Source organism: Phyllobates terribilis, unplaced genomic scaffold (genome assembly GCF_046119375.1).
Source record: "Phyllobates terribilis strain yellow unplaced genomic scaffold, ASM4611937v1 Scaffold_10__3_contigs__length_209671492, whole genome shotgun sequence".
Classification (NCBI taxonomy): Eukaryota; Metazoa; Chordata; class Amphibia; order Anura; family Dendrobatidae; genus Phyllobates; species Phyllobates terribilis.
In genome coordinates this window covers 146,865,543-146,889,627 of record NW_027362770.1, presented here as the reverse complement: position 1 = coordinate 146,889,627, position 24,085 = coordinate 146,865,543, and the positions used below count along the sequence as shown (strand labels likewise).

Here is a 24,085-nt window from a genome sequence, read left to right as displayed (position 1 = left end):
AGATCTACTCCAGATCTTTCAGGTTTCGGGCTGCCGCTGGGCATCATTGAGTTTCAGCTCCCTCCAAAGATTTTCTATTGGGTCCAGGTCTGGAGACTGGCAAGGCCAGTCCAGGACCTTGAAATGCTTTTTACAAAGCCACTCCTTAGTTGCCCTGGCTGTTTGTTTTGGGTCATTGTCATTCTGGAAAGACCCAGCCACAACCCATCTTCAATGCTCTTACTGAGGGAAGGAGGTTGTTGGCCAAAATCTCATGATACATGACCCCATCCATCCTCCCTTCAATACTGTGCACTCGTCCTGTCCACTTTGCAGAAAAGCACCCCCATAGTATGATGTTTCCCCCATCATGCTTCACAGTTGGGACAGTGTTCTTGGGGCTGTACTCATCCTTGATACCAAAAAGTTCTATTTTGGTCTCATCTGACCACATGACCTTCTCCGATGCCCCCTTTGGATCATCCAGATGGTCATTGGTGAACTTCAAACGGGCCTAGACATGTGCTGGCATGAGCAGGGGGACCTTGCGTGCCCTGCAGGATTTTAATCCATGATGGCGTAGTGTGTTACTAACGGTAATGTTTGAGACTGTGGTCCCAGCTCTCTTCAGGTCATTCACCAGGTCCTCCCGTATAATTCTGGGCCGATTCCTGACCTTTCTCAGAATCATCCTTACCCACGAGGTGAGATCTTGCATGGAGCCACAGACCGAGGAAGATTGACAGTCATCTTGTGTTTCGTCCATTTTCTAATAATTGTGCCAACAGTTGTTGCCTTCTCACCAAGCTGCTTGCCTATTGTCCTGTAGCCCATCCCAGCCTTGTGCAGGTCTGCAGTTTTGTCCCTGGTGTCCTTATACAGCTCTTTGGTCTTGGCCATGGTGGAGAGGTTGGAGTGTGATTAAGTCTGTGCACAGGTGTCTTTTATACAAGTAACAAGTTCAAACAGGTGCAATTTATACAGGTAATGAGTGCAGAGTAGGAGGGCTTCTTAAAGAAAAACTACCAGGTCTTTGAGAACCAGAATTCTTGCTGGTTGGTAGGTGATCGAATACTTATTTCATGCAATAAAATGCAATTTAACCATGTAAAAACCATACAATGTGATTTTCTGTTTTTTTTTTTTTTGTTTTTTTTTTTAGATTCTGTTGCTGACAGGTGACCTGTACCTACGATAAAAATTACAGACCTCTCCATTCTTTGGAAATGGGAAACCTTAATAATATAGCTATATGTGGTGAAATAAAATATAACTTTTAATAAATATGTCTTAAAATCCTAGATTATTAAATAAAACCAGTCCAAATGGATTAAAGTGCCAAAGACAGTGCAAAATCACAAAAAAAAACCATATAAATACACACAAAAGCTCAATAGTACCACGTCTAAATAACTTCACAACCTCAGGGCAAATTTCCCCTGGCAGTATACCCTATTGACCTGTCAATTAGCAGTGCAATAAAGAGAACAACCAATTCCTGTTCCAGTGTAGAAGAGTAAAAACCAGCACTGGATAATAATTGGAACACTCTCACCCAAAATATGGCTCCGGGTTCAGCTAAGCCAAGTCTGACACAGCCATTCTGTATACGAGGTTGTATGGTGCGAGGTGCGCTGCTCCCAACGCGTTTCCTCTCTCATAACAGATTCTTCAGGGGAGTCTCACTGATGTGGTGGCAACTCAACCCACCATCATTGCATCATGGCACTACAGGTCACCGTTCTAGGACTATCAGGCGGCACTTGTGGTTCATTCTTTTGACCCATTGCTATTTATTGAGATAGGAAAACTTGCAAAATCGGCAGTGTATCAAATACTTATTTTACCACTATATATGCAATCCTTCCATCCTGCTATATATATCCCTCATCCTGGCCCCATCTTGGTATATGGCTTGGTATATGTCCACCGTTCTGCCGCTGTTCTTTAATGTATAAAAGAAAATAAACCATTATACTCACCAGGGGCGTACACAGAAGTCATGGGACCCCATAGCAGAAGTATAATGCACCCCCATAGTCCTCCATATAGTATAATGCACAGCTCATAGTCCTCCATATAGTATAATGCACAGCTCATAGTCCTCCATAAAGTATAATGCACCTTCATAGTTATCCATAAAGTATAATGCACCCCATAATCATCCATAAAGTATAATTCCCCCCATAGACATTCAAAAAGTATAATGCCCCCATAGTCATCTGTAAAGTATAATGTCCCCCCACAGTCACCCATAAAGTATAATGCTCCCATAGACATCCATAAAGTATAATGCATCCCATAGTCATCCATAAAGTATAATGCCACCCACAGTCATCCATAAAATATAATACACTTCCATAGTCATCCATAAAATATAATGCACTCCCATATAAAATATAATGCACTCCATAGTCATCCATAAAATATAATGCACCCCATAGTCATCCATAAAGTATAATGCACCCCATAGTCACCCATAAAATATATTGCACCCCATAGTCATCCATAAAGTATAATGCACCCCCATAGTCATCCATAAAATATAATGCTCCCCCATAGTTATCCATAAAGTATAATGCACCCCCATAGTCATCCATAAAATATATTGCACCCCATAGTCATCCATAAAGTATACTGCACCCCCATAATCATCCATAAAATATAATGCACCATCCCCATAGTAATCCATAAAGTATAATGCACCCCATAGTCATCCGAAAACGCACATCCAGTTGAAGTTTCTGCTGGCGTCGGCGGGCCCCTGCCAGGCCCAGTTGCAGTGGCGACCGCTGCGACTACGTTCATTATGCCCCTGCTTTTAACCACTTCAGGTTTCTAAACATGCCAAGCGGTTAAAAGAAGTGACGTGTCTATTCTTCTTGTCTTTTTCCACTCAGAAGACGCTCTCTACTTTATAATACAAGTCAAAGGGAAACATAAAAAGATGGCCGGTTGTTTTTTGAAGCGTTTTGTTATAGTTTTTCTTAAAAAAAAACGCTAGCGGTTTCTTCATTATTCAATAGACTGAAAAAAAAGAATCAGAAAACGTCAGTAAAAAAAAGACTTCACAAAAACTATGGAAAAACCCTAAAAAAAACTCCAATGGAAAAAAAACAGTCAGAGGAAAAAAAATAAATAAAAGACGTTTCAGCAAAAAAAAATCCAGAGTATCCTGAAGCGTCTTCTGCTTTAAAAATGTGTCGGGTTCGACTGAGTTTAAGAGACGTCGTGTGCACATAAGCCAGTTTCTGCTCTTAAAACTCAACAAAAAGACAAAATGTGCTCAAACCCTAAGGGTATCCTCACATTATTGGACACAAAGAGGATTTTCCAGATTAGCAATTTGTTAATCTACAGGTGCAGCTATCGCTGTGTGTTAGGTCACACAGAGCAGTAGTATATAATGCTGGGGTCACATGAGACTGATCGTGAGGCCAAGTGTGACCTCTGGAGCCAAGTGTCTTGTGACTTCATTGAAGTTTCATTGTTCAGAGGAACAATGCGTTCCATAAAAATGTCCATTAGATCCTTTTTTTGTTGACCAATTAGTTATATACGTAGGAACATGTTATGCTTCAAATAGTGCCAGTTGTCCCAATTTTTTAGGAAATAGTCTTACCATATTTGCGGTGTCCCGAGACATAAGAGAGGCCGAATTTACACAAAACCCGACCCAGAAATGGACTTTTTCATTTGTAACTGGACTGATTCATCATCTAAATTTCCAACGTACATGTTAGTAACCGTGGATGCCTGTGTCCTTGCGATCTCTTAGGGTTCTCTAACCCCTTCCCGCCATGGCCAATTTTGATTTTTGCGCTTATGTTTCTTTCTTCCACGAGCCATCATTTTTTAATTTTTACGTTACCATAGCCATATGAAAGCTTGTTTTATGTGAGACAAGTTGTACTTCTGAACATTGGCGTAACTAAATGGGCCCCGGTGCAAGATTTGGCCCCCCATCCTGGTATATATATCACCCATCCTGGTATTAATGTCCCTTATCCTGACTAGACCTCATCCTGGTATATATATCCTCCATCCTGGTACATATATCCCTTATCCTGGGCCCCATCCGGGTACATATATCACCCATCCTTGTATATATGTCCCTTATCCAGCCTAGGCCCCCCATCCTTGTATATATGCCCCCCATCCTGGACTCCATCCTGGTATATATGTCCCCCATCCTGGTATATATGTCCCTTATCCTGGGCCCCATCCTGGTATATATGTCCCCCATCCTGGTATATATGTCCCTTATCCTGGACTCCATCCTGGTATATATGTCCCCCATCCTGGTATATATGTCCCTTATCCTGGGCCCCATCCTGGTATATATGTCCTCTATCAAGGTATATATGACCCTTATCCTGGGCCCCATACTAGTATATATCCCCATCCTGGTATATATATTCTCCATCCTGGTATATATATCCCCCATCCTGGTATATATGCCTCTTATCCTGGGCCCCAACCTAGTATATATGTCCTCTATCCAGGTATATATGACCCTTATCCTGGGCCCCATCCTAGTATATATCCCCCATCCTGGTATATATATATTCACCATCCTGGGCTCCATCCTGGTATATATATCCTCCATCCTGGTATATATGTCCCTTATCATGGGCCCCATCCTGGTATATATATCCCCATCCTGGTTATATGTCCCTTATGCTGGGCCCCATTTTGGTATATATATATCCTCCATCCTGGTATATATATCCCCCATCCTGGTATATATGTTCCTTATCCTGGGCCCCATCCTAGTATATATCCCCCATCCTGGGCTCCATCCTGGTATATATATCCTCCATCCTGGTATATACTGTATGTCCCCCATTCTGGGCCCCATCCTGGTATATATACATCCCTCATCCTGGTATATATCCCCTATTCTGCCGCTGTTCTTTAATGCATAAAAAATAAACAATTATACTCACCTTCCCTCCGTTCCCCCGCCACGCGACGTCATCTTCTGAAGCCGGCAGCTGACTTCTGCATGCAAGCGACGGGAGCGCGTGATGTCACTGCTATGTGCCCCGTCATGTGCACGCCGACGTCAGCTGCAGGTACTTCAGCTGAAGTTTGTGCTGGCCACATGGCCCGATCACAACCTCTGTGACCGCAGTCATTACGCCCCTGTTTCCGAATGACACCATTTAATTTACCATATAAGGTACTAAAAAACAAGAAAAATAATTCCAAGAGGGAGGAAATGGTAATAAAAAAAAAAATTGTGCTATTGCTTTTTGGGGTTTATTTTTACCGTATTAAGTGTGTAGTAAAAAAAAAAAAAAGCACCGGAACGGATGCCACACCTGTATTGCGCCACTAAAAAACGCTTTTAGATATTGACAGCGGCATTTAAGTGGTTAAACAGCTTGGGTCACTGCTGTAAGGCCTCATTCAGACGTCCTTTTTTTCACGTATGTGTTTTTTTCGCGGACAGAACTTGTACCTAATATAGTTTATAGAGATAATCCTATGTCTGATTTTTTTCGCAGACCAAATGATCCGCGCAAAACCGGAGACATGTGAGATATTGATCCGGGTATCCGATCAAAATGAACTCTATAGGTCCATAAAAAATTCTGTCGGCACTCGGATGCTATCAATGTAATATTTATTTTTCATGATGGAAGAAGCTAGAGAAAAATTTTTTTCTCATTGTACCAAGAGTATCCATCAAAATAATAGTGCGAAACCTAGTGCCCCTGAGGACACATATAAAGTTGAAAGTGGCTCACCGGAGATCTAGGGCATGGTAGCCCATTGTTAATGACATCTTTAAGTATTGGTCTTCTCATATGGGACACAGAAGCCCTTCGGACCTCCTCAGGCTCAGGCGCAACATTTATGCCTCCCTGTAGTTGTACCACTTGTTTTTACACTTGTGGGCACAAGCTTATTGATGGAAGCAATCCAGTAGAAGGAATTGCTCTACAAAACATTATATGACTATCACGTCTTCATCTTTAAATGTTGGGCATAAAAATATAGAATCACATGAGTCATCATGTCATGCAAATTCACTTACTCATGTCGGGTTTTAAATACCACTCAGCATGGACGAACCTATGCGTCATGTATAAATGGAGAGAATATTACATGGATTTGGTGACTAACGCTACCTCCCACGACATCAGCTGCAAGTTCTGTTCTGTGTTTCCTCAGGGGTTCATCATATTATAATACCTGGCAAGGGATTAAAGGGGGGATTTCTAACCTGAACGTTTATTACATAGCCAGGGCCGGCAAACTGGGCAATTGCCCAGGGCTCCCACACCCTTGGAGCTACACTGATAATAGCATTATAACAATTAAAAAAAAAAAAAAAAGTACACATATTTGGTATCGCTGCGTTCGTAAAAGTCCGATCTATTAAAATATAAAGTAAATTAGTCTAATCGGTAAACGGCGTACGAGCAAAAAAATCAAAACTCCAGAATTACGTTTTTTTTTTGGCTGCCACAACATTGCAATAAAGTGTAATAAGAGGAGATCAAAAAATCGTATCTGCCCAAAAATGATATCAGTAAAAACATCAGCTCAGAACGCAAAAAATAGGCCCTCACCTAGCCCCATATGTGGAAAAATGAAAACATTACGGGTCTCGGAAAATGACGTCAAAAGCAAAATTTTTGTTTTTACAAATTTCAAAAAAATTTTCACCTCTTAAATATAAAAAAAAATTATACCTGTTTGGTATCTGTGTACTCGTACTGACCTGGAGAATCATATTACCTGATCATTTTTACCATATAGTGAACATGGTAAATAAAAGACTCAAAAAACAATTGTGAAATTGCACTTTTTTTGCAATTTAAACGCACTTGGAATTTTTTTCCCCTCATTTTCCAGTACACTATGTGGTAGAATGAATGGTGTCATCCAAAAGTACAACTCATCCTGCAAAAAAACAAGCCCTCATACAGCCATATTGATGGAAAAATAAAAAAGTTATGGCTCTTGGCAGATGGGGAGGAAAAAAGAAAAAAACGGAAAATCGCCTGTGGGCGATTGTCAATCCGCTCATTTAATGGTCTGAACTCAGTGCATGTAAATGGAACCGAAATGTTGTAGTGTGATGGAGCGATATGTGAATATTTGGGGTCCCACTTTAAACTTTTGCCCAGGGCCCCTATTTGTCTAAAACCGACTCTGTGCATAGTCACAGGATAAATCTGACTGCTGTGAACAGGGTTAAGGCCCCGTCACACATAACGAGATCGCTAGCGAGATCGCTGATGAGTCGCGGTTTGGTGACGCAATAGCGATCTCGCTGCGATCTCGTTATGTCTGACAGGTAGCAACAATCAGGCCCCTGCTGTGAGGTCGCTGATCGTTACAAAGCTTCCTGGACCATTCCTGGGTCGTTGCGCTCCCACTGGGCAGCGTGCATCGCTGTATTTGACACCTTGTCAACGACCTCGCTAGCAATTCAGAACTGAGACACGTAGGCGTGCATGAATTGGACTTTTCTGCGTTCATCGTCCCCGATTGGTGGTCGCTACTGCGTCCTTGTTTTTTCAGATCTCACCAGCGTTCTCCGGCTGTGACTCCACTTTGAACAAATCAGACATCTTTAGCGAAGTAGGTATTGTTTGGGGTCTCAAATGAGTTTCCATTTTTAATTCATTTATAGGACATCTACCAATTATCTGCTATCATTGCTCTTCAGGGAGTGAGGGCTTGGCTTCAATAGCGATCTTGTTAGCGATCTCGTTATGTGTGACAGGGCACCAGGACCGTTAAAATACTGGCAGCAGTTGTCGCGGCAGGTCTTCGCATCATGGGTGTTTCTGCCATGTCCCACTGGTTGAAGGCCTGCAATTGCAGGATCGTTTGCACGCCATTCACCGAGCTCCACTTCCCCATTGGCTCGGTCCACAGAGTCCACAAAGCCAGGCGGACAGTACGTAATTGCTTCACGTCGACGAAGAAAGTTGTGAAGCATGCAACAGGCCAAAAGAACAGAGTCTATTGATTTAAGCTTCATGTTATTTGGCGTGTGAAAAACTCTGAAGCGGTTGGCCAGGACAGCGTGTCAGAAAACGTGCTGTGTGGGTGTGTGTGCACGAGACCCCTAAAATATCTGCCCATGCAAAAGCATATATATGCAGATAGAAGCCAAGCCCTCCCTCCCTGAAGAGCAATGATAGCAGATAATTGGTAGATGTCCTATAAATGAATTAAAAATGGAAACTCATTTGAGACCCCAAACAATACCTACTTCGCTAAAGATGTCTGATTTGTTCAAAGTGGAGTCACAGCCAGAGAACGCTGGTGGGATCTGAAAAAACAAGGACGCAATAGCGACCACCAATCGGGGACGATGAACGCAGAAAAGTCCAATTCATGCACCTCTACGTGTCTCAGTTCTGAATCGCTAGCGAGGTCGTTGACAAGGTGTCAAATACAGCGATGCACACTGCCCAGCGGGAGCGCAACGACCCAGGAATGGTCCAGGAAGCTTTGTAACGATCAGCGATCTCACAGCAGGGGCCTGATCGTTGCTACCTGTCAGGCATAACGAGATCGCTAGCGAGATCGCTATTGCGTCACCAAAACGTGACTCATCAGCGATCTCGCTAGCGATCTCGTTATGTGTGACGGGGCCTTTAGACCCAATTGCAGCAGTTTAACCTCTAGGATGATGCTGTCAATTTCGACAGGTAGGAGAAAGGAGAAGATGTCCATACCCATAGGCCTCCCCTCAACATGATTGCCGGGTGCTGATAGCATTGACTTGGCAGCTGGAAGGTGCGGCTGTGTCTGCCATGTTTGTACACCTAGGAAGCTCGTCCTGTGGCTTTATGTGAGATCAGTAATTTTAAAATACACTGCAATACTACCATATTGTAGAGTATTGTTCAAGTGATCGGAAGTTCACGTTACCCAGTGAGACCAATAGAAACTGAAAAGAAAAATATTTTTTCAAAATTAAAAGTATAAGGCCGCATTCACACTATCAGTATTTGGTCAGTATTTTACATCAGTATTTCTAAGCCAAAACCAGGAGTGGGTGATAAATGCAGAGGTGATGACGTGTTTCTATTATACTTTTCCACTGATTGTTCCTCACCTGGTTTTAGCTTACAAATATTGATATAAAATACTGACCAAATACTGAAGGTGTGAATGTGGCCTTAGGCTACGTTCTCACAATTAACTTTTGGTCCGTTTTTAATGCTCCATATTTTTGCTGCGTCAAAAAACGCAGCGTCTTACAGTTCCAGCAAAGTGGATGGGATTTATAGAAACCTCCTGCCCACTGTGTCAATTTGGATATGTTCAAAAGTTGCGGTTTCTGCTGCGTTTTTTACGCAAATTTTAAACTGCGTTTTACAGTACCAGCAAAAGCAATGAGATTTCAGAAATCTCATGCACACACATTGTTGTTTTTTTTTCCTGGCTGATTTGGAAAACTGCTGCGTTTTTGCAAACTGCAGCATGTCACTTCTTTCAGCGTTTTTGCAGCCTTTTTTCACCCATAGAAAGCAATGGGTAAATGCAAAAAGGCAGCAAAAAAAAAAACCTAAGGAAGTTGCATCATGTTTTTATAGGGGGCACTAAACTTTATCAGCATGTACAAGAGACAGTAAAAACGCAGCAAAAAATGCAGCAAAACGCACCAAAACCTGCTTTTTTAAGCAGCTTCTTTACTGCCAAGAGATCAGGTTTTGCCTGCGGAAAAAAAACGCAGCAAAAGTGCAACGTGTGAATATAGCCTTTCTCTTGCGGGTGCGCTGCGTTTTCGGTGCAGATTTTCCCCATAGACTTGAATTAGATACAGAAAATCCTATATTTTATCCCATACGGTGGATGCTGAAATAAAAAAAAACACAAAATGGCAGAAACACCCCCCCCCCCCCTAAAGAATGGATGAAAATGTGATCAGGTAGTTGTTTGTGCTCCCCGGACTCTGTGTTTTGTCTGCATTGGTGACGTCACGTCGACAGCTCGCATCAACGCTAAAGCCAATCACTGAGCTCGGCGGTTCATGTTGTCTACAGCCGTAGAGCTGCTGCGCTCAGTGATTGGCTTTAGTGGTGATGCGAGCTGTCAACATGACGTCACCGCTGAAGCCAAATGACAGAGACGGGAGCAGCAGCGGGGAGAGGGTGCGTCCAATATGGCTTTCTTATTGTGCCTTAAGCTTTATTCTGACATCCATATTTCCGTTTTTTCTTTACAGGTACAACACGTACCCATTATAATCTATGGGACCGTTCACATGTCCATGTTTTTTCACGGACCGTGTGTCCATGCAAAACTCACGGAGACATGTCCGTTTTTCTACACCATCACGGATGACAAGGGCCAATACATGTGCAGCACACGGATGACATCAGTGTACCATCCGCATGCGATCCGTATTTAACATCGGGAAGGATAGGAGAATCTTTGTCATTTATTTATTTATCCATTCATAAAAAAATACTGGTGACAAAAACGGACACACTAATCCAAAACACTGATGACAATGGTACCATTCTTTCACGGACGTGTGAATGAGTCCTTACAGCAATCAGGCGGCCGTATAAATCGGCCCGAAATCAGAATGTAGTGCACGGACTGGCCGGCGGCTCTCCCCACCCGAGCATGGCAGCTGCATAGACATACATGAAGCCGTCATGCTCAAGAGGGGGGAGAGCCGCCGGCCAGTCCGTGCATTGTGTTCCGATTTATACGGCCGTCTGACTGCGTCCTAAAGGTGAAGAACCCTTTAAAAAAACACGGATCCGAGCAGTGCACACTGCAATTTTTCATACACGTAGCCCATCGGTTACATTCATTTGCTCGACCCCATTGATTTGCATTGGTCCGTACGCTTTCTGGACATAAACTAAGAGCACTCTTTCTGATTTAATTTAATTTCTGGAAATCATAAGTGACCATCAAGTCACAAGTAAGACACTTAGCAAAACACATCCCCCTTTTGATTAGGAAGGAAAGTGATGTCATCCTTTAAATGGCATCACATCTATATCCAGCACCAGTTCTATCCCTGCACTTGAGATCCAAACTCTGCCCTCTCTGGTGCCCCCCCTTGATTGACAGCTTCCCCCTCCTCCTTTCGCAGCACATCCAGGGCATGAAAGGGTTATCCCTCCCCCTCCTATTGTGCAGCCCTCTGCCACTCCCCAGCATGAGTCACACTGCACCGCCCCCTGCTGCCTGTCTCTAGGTAATGCTGCAGATAACATGGACGCTGTGTGATGGTGCTGTCTCTGCTCTCCACTCCTGGACCTTGTGTCACTGATCCCCCTTTTCCTTCTGCAGGCTGGTCCTTCTGTGTGACCATGGACAGACCCCCAGTGTATAGATGAGGAGCCTTTACAAGAACACCACTAAAACCCCCCCTTGCTCCTTAGGATCTCCTCTACACCATGGCTGGGATTATCAAGAAGCAGATCTTGAAACATTTATCCAGGTCAGTTGTTTGCGTTCCTAAGCATTGTATACAGTGTAGCAAAACTCTGCAACAATGTATCACTGCCTATAGTAAATAATAAACAACTATTACTGGCCAGGCTTTCCTGTATGCCAGAAGGTGCATATTAATAGGGATGCTATAAATAATTTATTTGGGCAACACATCGTTATAGGGAGGGGGTTGATTATTGTGTAATCGGATCCTTTAAAGGGTTAATCAGCGTTGACTTGTGAATGTATGGAAATATTGCATTTTTTTGCTCTGCTGTACTTTACCATGGTGGGGGGAGGAGGTGGTGTATAGATAAAAGGTCTGGATAAGCATGATGTCATGCTGTGGGATTGAGGGTACAAGGGTGACATCTGTGACTGGTACTGATTGCTCAGCCTGGGACTCTTTACAGGTCTCCTGCCACCTTCGGTAGATCCCTGCATTCGTTCGTTTCTTTTCTCCACCTTTTGAGGGGGGAATTTACTACTGTACGCCAAGCACGTTATTAGATTGAGGTGGAGAAGTGATTTTAGACCTTTTGTGGATTTTTATTTTTTAAAGGGGACTTTCACTTTAAAGAAATGCCTTGAAATCTCATTGACGTGAGGGGCAGAGAGGTTGGACCTACATAATGTCCAAAAAAAAAAAAGGGACAGCTCAAGTGTGTTAAGTCAGAAATTTCAATAACTTGAAATATCCGTCACACTAGAGTTGATCAAAAAGATTCTGGTAGTCAGACCAGACTAGTCTTCACTTCTGTGCCCAGCTTCCATGGCCTGGCATCCTGGACTCCTCTGGCGTTTGCTACTCCCTGTGACGTACGTCTTGACCAGAGGTGTCAAGGATACCGTAGAAAATGAAGATTTTCCATTGTCTGGTTGCAACGGAGGACCTGACTAGACCCCAGACAGAGCAGCGCAAATCTTTTTGCTCAACTCTTTAAGCTATAGGCTGTCCAGTGAGAGCAAGAGTTCGACCATTGAGATCCGAAATGATCGTCAGAATGTTGAATTTTTATCGCTGTTACAAAATGTGGCAGGTTGGTCGAGTATGCGCACTGCCTCTCCATCCTAATAGGGATCAAAGTTCCCAATTCTTCCCAGTGCTCGGACACCCACCGGACAATCCCTTTAAAATTGGTTTGCTGGCACTGCCACCCCTTATTCTTTAACAAGACCACTCCTTTATTTTGCATCCCACAATTCGGTACGTCATAGAATGTTCTCATGGAATCATAGAATGTTAGAGTTGGAAGGGACCTCCAGAGTCATCATGTCCAACCCCCTGCTCAATGCAGGAGTCACTAAACCATCTCAGACAGATGTCTGTCCAGCCTCTGAAGACTTCCATTGAAGGAGAACTCACCACCTCTCGTGGCCGCCTGTTCCACTCATTGATCACCCTCACTGTCTGTTCTGAAGGGGTTTGTTATCACCGTCCAACACATTCTGCCTTCCCCGTGCCAACGACCATTTACTAGTGTTGGCATGCCTTGATGCTCTTTAGTTGGTTTATTGCTCACTGTCTAGGAATCTGAGTTTCGCATGACTTGGATTTTGCCAGTCTAACATTCACATCCTCTTAAGATTTTCAACTTTTAGAACTGTGACTTGGACATGTATCCCCCCATGGGCGTCTACGTAATTATGTCATTAAGCAGCATCGTCTTTTCCATGGATTTCTTCCAAACAACCATTTGTTTCCAAGGAGCAGCAGAGCTGGATATATTTGGAAGATTTGAAGAATGACTCTGTTACATATTCAAGTTGCAAGGATAGAAAAAGGGAAAATATTAGAATTGTCACCTACATTCCACTGGACGCCTGATATCTGGGAAGGGTATTCCCATCAGTGACTCTAAAAACTGTCCTTTGCCCTCAGGTTTTCTGCCAAAACAATCAAATGAATCCACTGCCTCATCTGCATTAGTTATCGAGTCACTAATAATGTGTAATTGTCAAACTTAGCACAAGAGTGGAAGAACTGGTCTCATTCTGGGCAAGGTTCTTTAAAATTATTTTGTTGTGAACCTTGTGATGGTGGAACCACCTAAGAATGTTCTTCTGTAGTTGTAGCGCTCCCATTAGTTCCATGTCAAAAAGAAGACAACTCTGGGCCTTTTGGCACTAGGTGTCTACATGACTGACTCTTTTGCACCAATCCTATGGATCCTTTGCTCCATCCTAATCATGGTTATCTTCTAGCTAGGCTTACGATTGAGGTAAACAGAACAGGAGACTTGATTTTGGAGATCTTTCATTGCCATAACTTGTCTGGTACCCAAGCAGCCATGTTTAATTAGCAGAGAGGGATATCGTACCCCTTTTATTAACATAACATACCACTGACATGGGACTGTGCAAAGTGGGTCAGTTCTTTCATCCATGGATGAACCCTTAGTTCAAGGAAAACATATTTCCCCAAAAATCTGGTGTCTAAATTGGTAGAGAAATGGCGCTAATTCTCAATGGTAAGTGATTTCTTGTAGCCCAAGTATGGAGCCAAACAGTCACTGTATGTATGTTGTTTTATCTTCAAAGATAGTCTATGCTTCTTGGAGGGAATAGATAGAAGCATGCCACATGTCAATCCAGACTCAAATGGGTTACCTACAGATTCAGTTATACAGTACCAGTCAAAAGTCTGGACACACCTCTTCATGCAATGGTTTTCCTTGTAGATGGCTGTGGTAGCCATGCTGGGTAAGTGTGCCTTGAAATTGGAATGAATCACCCACAGTGTCCCCAGCAAAGCACCATCACACCTTCCCCTCCATGCTTCATGGTGGGCACCACACATGTAGATGCTATCCATTCACTTTTTCGTCATCTCACAAAGACATGGTGATTAGTCTAAATTTAAGATTTTTGGAACCAATTAGACCACAGTACATATTTCCACTAATATAATGTCCAGTCTTTTTGTGTTACTTGGCCCAAACAAGTCTTTTTGTTTGTTGACCTCAGTAACGGCTTCTTTGCAGCAATTCGACTATAAAGATCTGATTCTCGCAGGCTCCTCTGGACAGCTGATGTTTAGATGTGTCTTGATTTTTAATTCTGTGCATCATTTATGAAGGCTGTTGTATTAGGTGCTGACAGTTTGCATTATCTGAGGCTATTAACTCTCATGAACTTATCCTCTGCAGCAGAGGTAATTCTTGTTTTTAATTTCATAGTACAGTCTTTGTCAGAGCCAATTTCATCATAGCAATTGACTTCACTTGAGGATGCCTTCAAGGTTTCTAGCAATTTTCCAGATTGATTAACTGACTGACCTTTATGTCTTAAAGTAATGATGGTCTGCCGATTATCTTAGATGATTGGTTCGTGTCATATTTTGGCTTAAAACAGTAGGGCTTAGCACTGTATGGAACTATGTACCAATACTTACTGCAAAACACACCTGATGGTCACAAACACTTTCTGAAGGCCAGTCACTCTACAAGTGAACTCTTGGTGTGGCATGACTATTCATTGGAGGCCATTTTAGATGACTACCTGATGAAGCTGCTTTGGAGAATGGCAAAGGGGTATAAAGCTGTCACCAGAGTAAAAGGAGGATATTTTGAGGAGTCTAAGGTTCAAAACACATTCTGGTTTGTTTCACATGTTTTTCTTTACTTGTTCCTTCATGATTTTGCTGCTTTTATTCTGAATCTACAATGTCCACATTCCAATAAACACAAGGAAAACCATTGCATGAACAATTTATGTCCAAACATTTGACTGGTACCAGGGGCATAACTATATTAGGTTCAGGGGTTTCAATTGCACCTGGGCCCTGGAGACTAAAGGGACCCCAAAGGTCCCTTTACCCATAAAAAAGACTATCACTATTAAAGACCAGTAATAGTTGGGGGACTCTGCTGGGAATTTTACATTAGGGCCCACAAGCTTCAAGTTACGCCACTGACTGGTACTATAACAAATGGAAGACCTAGAGAGGTACAGTAGAGGCCCATTATCTTGAATGGGAGTCATATTATGGCTGTGTGTGTATATGTGGCGCCCCTGCGGGTTCAGTCGCCACAGAGGTACTACATCTCACCCAGAGGTGTGGTAGCTCACTCTCAGGTAAGGATGGAGTACTGCCCGGGACCCACACACTTGCATCCATTACACTTCAGGAGGGAAGGGCGAGATTGCTCCTAAGGGAGAGCAGAATCCCTGGTCCCTGGCTGAAGGGTGGAACCATGTAGTGGGTGTGGGTGGAGGAAGAAGTACAGGGGAGCACTTCAGCAGGAGTATAAAAAGGGGAGCCATCTTGGGAGTGGTCAGAACAGTCAGAGAGGAGAAGTAGTAGGAGCTCTGCTCAGGGAAGCCGGCCTAGATTGAGAGGCCCAGGAGGAGAGACTGAAGAGGAAGGGAGCAGAGGAAGGCTCCAGGAGTGAGGTGATCCCAGGGGCACGGCAAGTGCGGAAGCCACCCATGCACCCGAATCTGCAAGAGCGTGGTGGGACCGGCCCCTAAACTAGTGGAGAACTACAAGGCTCAGCTAGAAACCGGAGGCTTCTGCACTTTCAGGGTGTAGTTGCTCACAGCCGCAACTAAATTGCCGAAAAGGTAGCAACACAGGATTCAGGGGACTGCAGGTTGCCCGCCAAAATCCTGAGGTTACTGGCTTGGGACGCTGGTTGCGAGGCACAGGGCAGGAGGGTGAGAGCCAGCGCAGGAAGACCACCGAGGAAGGCACTCAGAATGGGGTCCCGTTATGTACTCCTGAAACACCTGGGAGTTTGCTGAACCCCCTGCCTTGGTAAAAACAGGACGGCGTGGGAGGTTACTCTGGCGCTGGGAACCTGGAATGCAACAACTGTGAGTAAACCTTGGAGACTGCACCCCACTGTGTCCTAGCGTTATTATCTGCGCCATCTCCTGCACTACACTGCACAGCATCATCTACCTCATTAGCCATCACTGCACCGCCCTGGAGCTTAGCTCTACCTGTGGAGAGCTGAACCAACTCTGCTGCGTCATCATCAGCTCCAGAGGATCTGCACCGCAGCGGCGGCTCCATATGGCTGCACACCACAGGTGGCGTCACAAACATTTTATATAAAAACTTTAATTCCCCTTTTTTCAACATCCCCTTTTACTGACCACCCTGGGTCACAGACCGGGTCCCTCTACCGTGACAACCCCAGCACCAACCGGCCCGGCTACCGAGTACCCCACGGCCCAGGGGGCCCGTCATATATATGGCACCTGCATCCTAAACCAACTTGGGGTTGTTCCATAAACATTAGTCGCCTATCCACAGGATGCATGATGTATATGTGAACATAGGGGATACTGCCGCAGAGATCCCCACCTATCCTAAGGACTGGAGCCCAATGTTCTCTGTGTGAGAATCAGTAGTGAGCATGTGTGACCACCCAGTGCTGTAACTAGAGTCTGATGGGCCCCGGCACAAGATTTGGACCGGCCCCCCCCCATATTGAATAAATGTCCCTTATCCTGGGCTTATCCTGGTGTATGTCCACCATTCTGCCGCTGTTCTTTAACGTATAGAAAAAAATAAAGCAATATACTCACAAGGGCCGTACGTATAAGTCATGGAGCCGCATAACAGAAGTATAATGCACTCCCCATAGTCCTCCATGTAGTATAACGCACAGCCCATAATTCTCCCTATAGTATAATGCACCCCCATAGTCATCCATACAGTATAAAGCGTCCCCCATAGTGCTCCATATAGTATAATGCACCCCCCATATTTCTCCATTCAGTATAAAGCATCCCATAGTCCTCTATATAGTATACTGCACACCCCATAGTCCTCCATATAGTATAATGCACTTCCATATTAGTAAAATACGAGGAAACACATCCACTTAAAATTTCTACTGGCATCGGCGGGCCCTCACCCGCGCGGTCGTGACCTCTGCAACCGCGGTCGTTACACCCCTGTGACCACCGCTTCCATAGAGGTGGTTGCATTACTGCTCCATTCACAGTGGGGGGATCCCTGTTTTTATAATCAATAGGATCCCCACAGCAATCATGTGTATGTGACAGATAGCCACCATTTTTTACTTGCACGCTGTCATGGATTGTGTTGTTATTTCCCATTAACGTTAAATAGATAAAGTGACTTACTTTCCAACACGCTGCAAAGATGAATAATTGAACAGGGCATTAATAATAAATGATCTCATCTGATTATTTCAATCGTAAATTCCTGTTGGAGTAAAAACATAGGAATGTCACCAGTCACCATAATTTCCCATAAAAGACGTTGTCTGCTCTCATTATCTGGCAGCTTTTATAAGTTCGATGAGCAGTGTATAGTGAGCGAGGAGGAGGGATGATATCACAGGTGTCATTACAGCCGTGTATTTCCATTGCTATGCCGGGATTATATCATTATAGCCTATTATAAAACAATTATATTTAATTGGGATACGCCAGGATTCTCGGTGATGTAAGGGCAGAAATAGGACAGCCCTGTTCACACTCAGTGTAAGGGAATGTCACTGTATTTAAAGGGGTAGTCCTATCTCCAAGATCCTATTCCAATATGTAGTAGGTGTAATAATAATAATATTAGCAAATACCTACAATTAGAAATGTAAAATGGTTCTTCTGATTCACTGTGTCACTTACCCCATGTGCATGGCATTGCAGCAGCTTAGATATCCATGGTTACGACCACTCATGTAGTGACAGTTAATTGTCAGTGGTCATAGCCATGGATATCTATGCTACTGCAATGCCCTGCACATGGGGTAAGCGACATAGCGAATCAGAAGAACTATACAACTTTCTAATTGAAGGTATTTTCTATTATTATTATTATTATTATTATTATTATTATTATTACTATTACACCTACATATTGGGCTTGATTGATCATGGAGATGGGAATACCCCTTTAAGTTGTGAGGAGATGGGAGAAATGACATTAACATAGACAGAGATAACAGTGTTACCGAGGCCTTGAAGCCTGTGTGGCCCTATAGTCCTACTATCATATAATGTGGCGCCCCTGCGGGTTCAGTTGCCACAGAGGTACTGCATCTCACCCCAAGGTGTGGTATCTCACTCTCAGGTAAGGAAAGGGTCCCGGGCAGTACTCTAACACCTGCATCCAACACTACACTACTCCAGACCAGCAGGAGGGGCAAGATGCGCTGCTCCTCTGCTGAGCCCTGTCCCTGGCTAGAGTGGGGGGAACCAAATGAGGGGGAATCATGTAGTGGATGTGGGTGGAGGAGGTAGATCAGAGGAGCACTTGAGAGGAAGATATAAAAATAGAAGCCATCTTGAAAGGACAGATTAGTCAGAGTGAGAGTTCAGAGCAGGAGCTCAGGAGGAGGGCCTAGTGAGAGAGGCCCAGGACAGACTGAGGAAAGGAGCAGGGAGAAAGGATCCTAGGAGCACGGGCAGTGCGGATGCCACCCATGCGCCCGAGTCTGCAGAAAACTTGGAAGGATCAGGCCGCAGAGAGGGGACCGGCCCCTAAACTAGCAAAGTTCTTCAGGTCTCAACTAGATAACCGGAGGATGCAGCATTTCAGGTGCTGCAGCCAACAGCCACATCTAAATCTCCAAAAAGGTGGCCATAGAGGACCTAGGGGACAGAGAAAACGTCGCCCGACAAGGTCCGCGGCTTGGGACACTAGGTGTGAGGTGCAGGGAGATGGGCAGAAGGAACATACAGAACGGGGTCCCGTTACATTCTTCGGAGGTACCTGGGAGTTTGCTGAGCCGCTCGCTGAGTAAACACAGGACGACGTGGAAAGTTGCCCTGGTAACTTGGAGTCTAAAAATTGTGCGTAAACCCTGAAGACTGCACCCCACCGTCTCTGTGAATGATTATTGCGCCATCATCATCCCCTGCACCACCTTACACACCTACTTCATCTATGCCATCCCCTGCACTGCCCTTGAGCTAAGCTCTACCTGTGGAGAGCTGAACCAACTCTGCTGCGTCATCATCAGCTCCAGAGGATCTGCACCGCAGCGGGGGCCCCATATAGCCGCATACCACAGGTGGCATCACGAACATTTAAACTTTAAAAACTATAATCCCCTTTTATTGACCGCCCTGGGTCACGGACCGGGTCACCGCCACTGTGACATATCCCTTAGCAACGACCGACCCGGCTACCGAGTACCCCACGGCCCAGGGGGCGCGTCAATAACAAGTCACAAGTATTACAAATCACCATGGTAGGTGGAAACACAGTTTATAGATTTTTGGGCCTAGTTATTTGAGGCCTGCAGACGCCATAAATCCACTTATTCATCAAAGCCAATCAGGTTTCAGTTTTCATTTTTCAAACTGAGGTTATAAAATGTAAGGGAGCTCCTGATTGGTCGCCTTGTGCAGCTATTCCCTGCCCCTCGTACTCTAGCTTTTCAGTAAGGCCTATCTCCATGGCGACGATACCCACCGTGTTTCACAGTTTGCTGGTGATTAACAAGTTCTTTGGGGCAATAACACTGATGGCCCTCAGTGTCCCCCCCCCCCCTGCACAATTAATGGGCTACCTTGTTCATTATTTAGATAGGCCTCACTGTATTTGTTTCCCATAGCAACCAATCAGAGCTCAGCTTTCATTTTATAAACATCTCCGGCAAAATGAAATCTGCGCTGTCATTTGTTACTACGGACAACATAGACCACTTTTTTCTTTGTTTTGCTAAATGAGGCCTGATTTTTGACATGTCTCATGTGTGATGCCCCATTTAGTCGGACCTTCAGTTCTCAAATTTTAACCCCTTCCTCATATGTGACGTACATGTAAATCACATGTTGGGTGTATAGAAGGGGTTCGGGACCTGACGCACGGTGGATGCCGTCTGACTTACACAGCCGTCGCCTACCTCTAAGAACAGCGATGGGAGCTAGATCTAAAAGCAGCAGCTGTTTTGGCACTGTATGCCCCTCACTATACCCCACGTGATTGTGTAAAAGTCCAGTCTATGCAAATATAGCGTTTACCATATGGGTTTAATTATTGTATTAAAAAAAAACATCGAATTACCAGAACTGCTTCCCCCCCCCCCCCCTCGCCCCAAAAAATAGAATAAACTGTCGTCTGGTACCAACAAAAAACTACAACTCACCCTGCAAATGGTGACCCAAACCAAACAGTTTTTAAAAAGTCCAGAATTTCTTCTTCTTTTTTTATTAGCTAATATATATGTTTGGTATCTCTGTAATCGTACTGACTGGGAGAATCACATAATTTTTACTATACAATGAAAACCCCAAAAAACAATGACGGAATTGCATATTTTTCTTTTCTTTAATTCAGTACATTATATGATAAAGTGAATGGCGTCGTTCAAAATTACGACTCGTCCTGCAAAAAAAAAAAAAAAGGCTTATACTCCTAGGTCAGAGGAAAAATAAAATGTGTGGGTCTTGGAAGAGGAGGAATAAAACAAAAGCGAAAAAAAAAAAAAAAAATCGCCTGGTCGGGAAGGAGATAATGTCCTCGCCTAAGGATAAGCTTTCAGTGGAGAATCACTTTTGGTATTATTTATTTAGTTTATGCACTTGTATAGCGCCATTACTTCCACAGCGCTTTACAGACATTATTGGCGCTGTCCGCATTGGGGTTCACAATCTAGATTCCCTATCAGTATGTCTTTGGAGGGCTGGAGGAAACCAGAGAACCCGGAGGAAACTCACACAAACACGGGGAGAACATAAACTCCTTGCAGATGTCGTCCTTGGTGGGATTTGAACCCCGGACCCCAGCGCTGCAAAGCAACAGTGCTAACCACTGAGCCACCCGTGCTGCCATATTACTGCCAATATGGAGTCGTGTGATTTCACGTGTCCCTACATAATCCTTACTGGCAATAATTGGACATGGTGTGTCGCGATTACCACAACATCACAATTATAATGTGGCTCCTCCAGGAAACACGGGAGACTTCCAGCCAAATATTACAGATATAACCATAAATATGTGTAGACTTAGTAATGGTTGGTGTAGGCACTGTATATACAGTACAGACCAAAACTTTGGACACACCTTCTCATTTAAAGATTTTTCTGTATTTTCTTGACTATGAAAATTGTACATTCACACTGAAGGCATCAAAACTATGAAATAACACATGTGGAATTATATGCTTAACAAAAAAGTGTGAAACAACTGAAAATATGTCTTATATTCTAGTTTCTTCAGAGTAGGCACCTTTTGCTTTGATGACTGCTTTGCACACTCTTGGCATTCTCTTGATGAGCTTCAAGAGGTAGTCACCGGAAATGATTTTCACTTCACAGGTGTGCCCTGTCAGGTTTAATAAGTGGGATTTCTTGCTTTATAAATGGGGTTGGGACCAGCAGTTGTGTTGTGCAGAAGTCTGGTGGATACACAGCTGATAGTCCTACTGAATAGACTGTTAGAATTTGTATTATGGCAAGTAAAAAGCTGCTAAGTAAAGAAAAACGAGTGGCCATCATTACTTTAAGAAATGAAGGTCAGTCAGTCCGAAAAATTGGGAAAACTTTGAAAGTGTCCCCAAGTGCAATTGCAAAAACCATCAAGCGGTACAAAGAAACTGGCTCACATGATGACCGCCCCAGGAAAGGAAGACCAAGAGTCACCTCTGCTTCTGAGGATAAGTTTATCTGAGTCACCAGCCTCAGAAATCGCAGGTTAACAGCAGCTCAGATTAGAGACCAGGTCAATGCCACACAGAGTTCTAGCAGCCGACACATCTCTTCAACAACTGTTAAGAGGAGACTTTGTGCAGCAGGCCTTCATGGTAAAATAGCTGCTAGGAAACCACTGCTAAGGACGGGCAACAAGCAGAAGAGACTTGTTTGGGCTAAAGAACACAAGGAATGGACATTAGACCAGTGGAAATCTGTGCTTTGGTCTGATGAGTCCAAATGTGAGATCTTTGGTTCCAACCACCGTGTCTTTGTGTGACGCATAATAGATGAACGGATGGACTCTACATGCCTGGTTCCCACCTTGAAGCATGGAGGAGGAGGTGTGATGGTGTAGGGGTGCTTTGCTGGTGACAATGTTGGGGATTTATTCAAAATTGAAGGCATACTGAACCAGCATGGTTACCACAGCATCTTGCAGCGGCATGCTATTCCATCTGGTTTGCGTTTAGTTGGACCATCATTTATTTTTCAACAGGACAATGACCCCAAACACCTCCAGGCTGTGTAAGGGCTATTTGACCAAGAAGGAGAGTGATGGGGTGCTACACCAGATGACCTGGCCTCCACAGTCACCAGACCTGAACCCAATTGAGATGATTTGGGGTGAGCTGGACCGCAGAGTGAAGGCAAAAGGGCCAACAAGTGGTAAGCATCTCTGGGAACTCCTTCAAGATTGTTGGAAGACCATTTCCGGTGACTACCTCTTGAAGCTCATCAAGAGAATGCCACGATTGTGCAAAGCAGTCATCAAAGCAAAAGGTGGCTACTTTGAAGAACCTAGAATATAAGACATATTTTCAGTAGTTTGACACGTTTTTGTTAAGTATATAATTCCACATGCGTTAACTCATAGTTTTAATGCCTTCAGTGTGAATGTACAATTTCCATAGTCAAGAAAATACAGAAAAATCTTAAAATGAGAAGGTGTGTCCAAATTTTTGGTCCGTACTGTATGTGTGGGGGGTGTATATAGTGTCATGTTTGTATTGATCGCAATGTAAATGGATACCGATGAACAGCCTGATACAGTCCCATTCATTTACTATTGAGTTGTCTCTAAAGAAAGGGACAAACAGGACGAATCGCCTTTACGTCACTGCTATGGAGTCACCTTTCTCTTCTTTTTCCTGTAAGAGTCATCTGAAACGCCTCAGTGCTCCCATAGCAGCGGCATTGTAATCTCTTCCTATAGTGAGGTATATACATAACACTGTATAGTTTCTGCACCCTAATGGTGTTTTTTTTAATCTCTTTGTATATATTTCTGTTCTTTGTTTCTGCTCTTTTAGAAAAGGAAATAAATGTAACAGTAACTGAGAAATCCTTACGCTTAACTTAGGAAAGGGTGCGACTCTTGTTCTAGCTTTATGTAATTAGCACCATCTCCGCACTATTTACTCTACCACTTGTCTTAACCCGGTCCTGGAGATCCAGGAACTGTAATGTCTGTGCTTCTGTCTCTTTATTTTTTCCCCAAGCTTCTACGACCAAGGCGCCTGACTGAGCCCCTATCCCGGCCTCTAGGGCCACGGCGCCTGACCTGGCTGTGCCTCTACCCCGGCCTCTAGGGCCACGGCGCCTGACTGAGCCCCTATCCCAGGCCTCTATGGCCACAGCGCCTGACCTGACTGTGCCTCTACCCCGGCCTCTAGGGCCACGGCGCCTGACCTGGCTGAGCCCCTGTCCCGGCCTCTAGGCCCACGGCGCCTGACCTGACTGTGCCTCTACCCCGGCCTCTAGGCCCACGGCGCCTGACCTGACTGTGCCTCTACCCCGGCCTCTAGGCCCACGCCGCCTGACCTGACTGGGCCTCTAGGCCCACGCCGCCTGACCTGACTGTGCCTCTACCCCGGCCTCTAGGCCCACGCCACCTGACCTGACTGTGCCCCTATCCCGGCCTCTAGGCCCACACCGCCTGACCTGACTGTGCCTCTAGGCCCACGCCACCTGACCTGACTGTGCCTCTACCCGGGCCTCTAGACCCACGCCGCTTGACCTAACTGTGCCTCTACCCCGGCCT

At 44.4% G+C, this 24,085-nt stretch overlaps 1 protein-coding gene across 2 annotated transcripts in view; it reads left to right on the top strand.

The window, feature by feature from the left end:
* The first annotated feature begins 11,148 nt into the window (after nt 1-11,148).
* Nucleotides 11,149-24,085, top strand: part of BLTP3B (bridge-like lipid transfer protein family member 3B) — a 93,956-nt gene continuing 81,019 nt past the window's right edge. For both annotated transcript variants that reach the window (XM_073649894.1, XM_073649895.1), the window contains exon 1: nt 11,149-11,425. In XM_073649894.1, the coding sequence (XP_073505995.1) occupies nt 11,382-11,425 (44 nt within the window). In that variant the 5' untranslated portion in view covers nt 11,149-11,381. The remainder of the gene's footprint in view (nt 11,426-24,085) is intronic.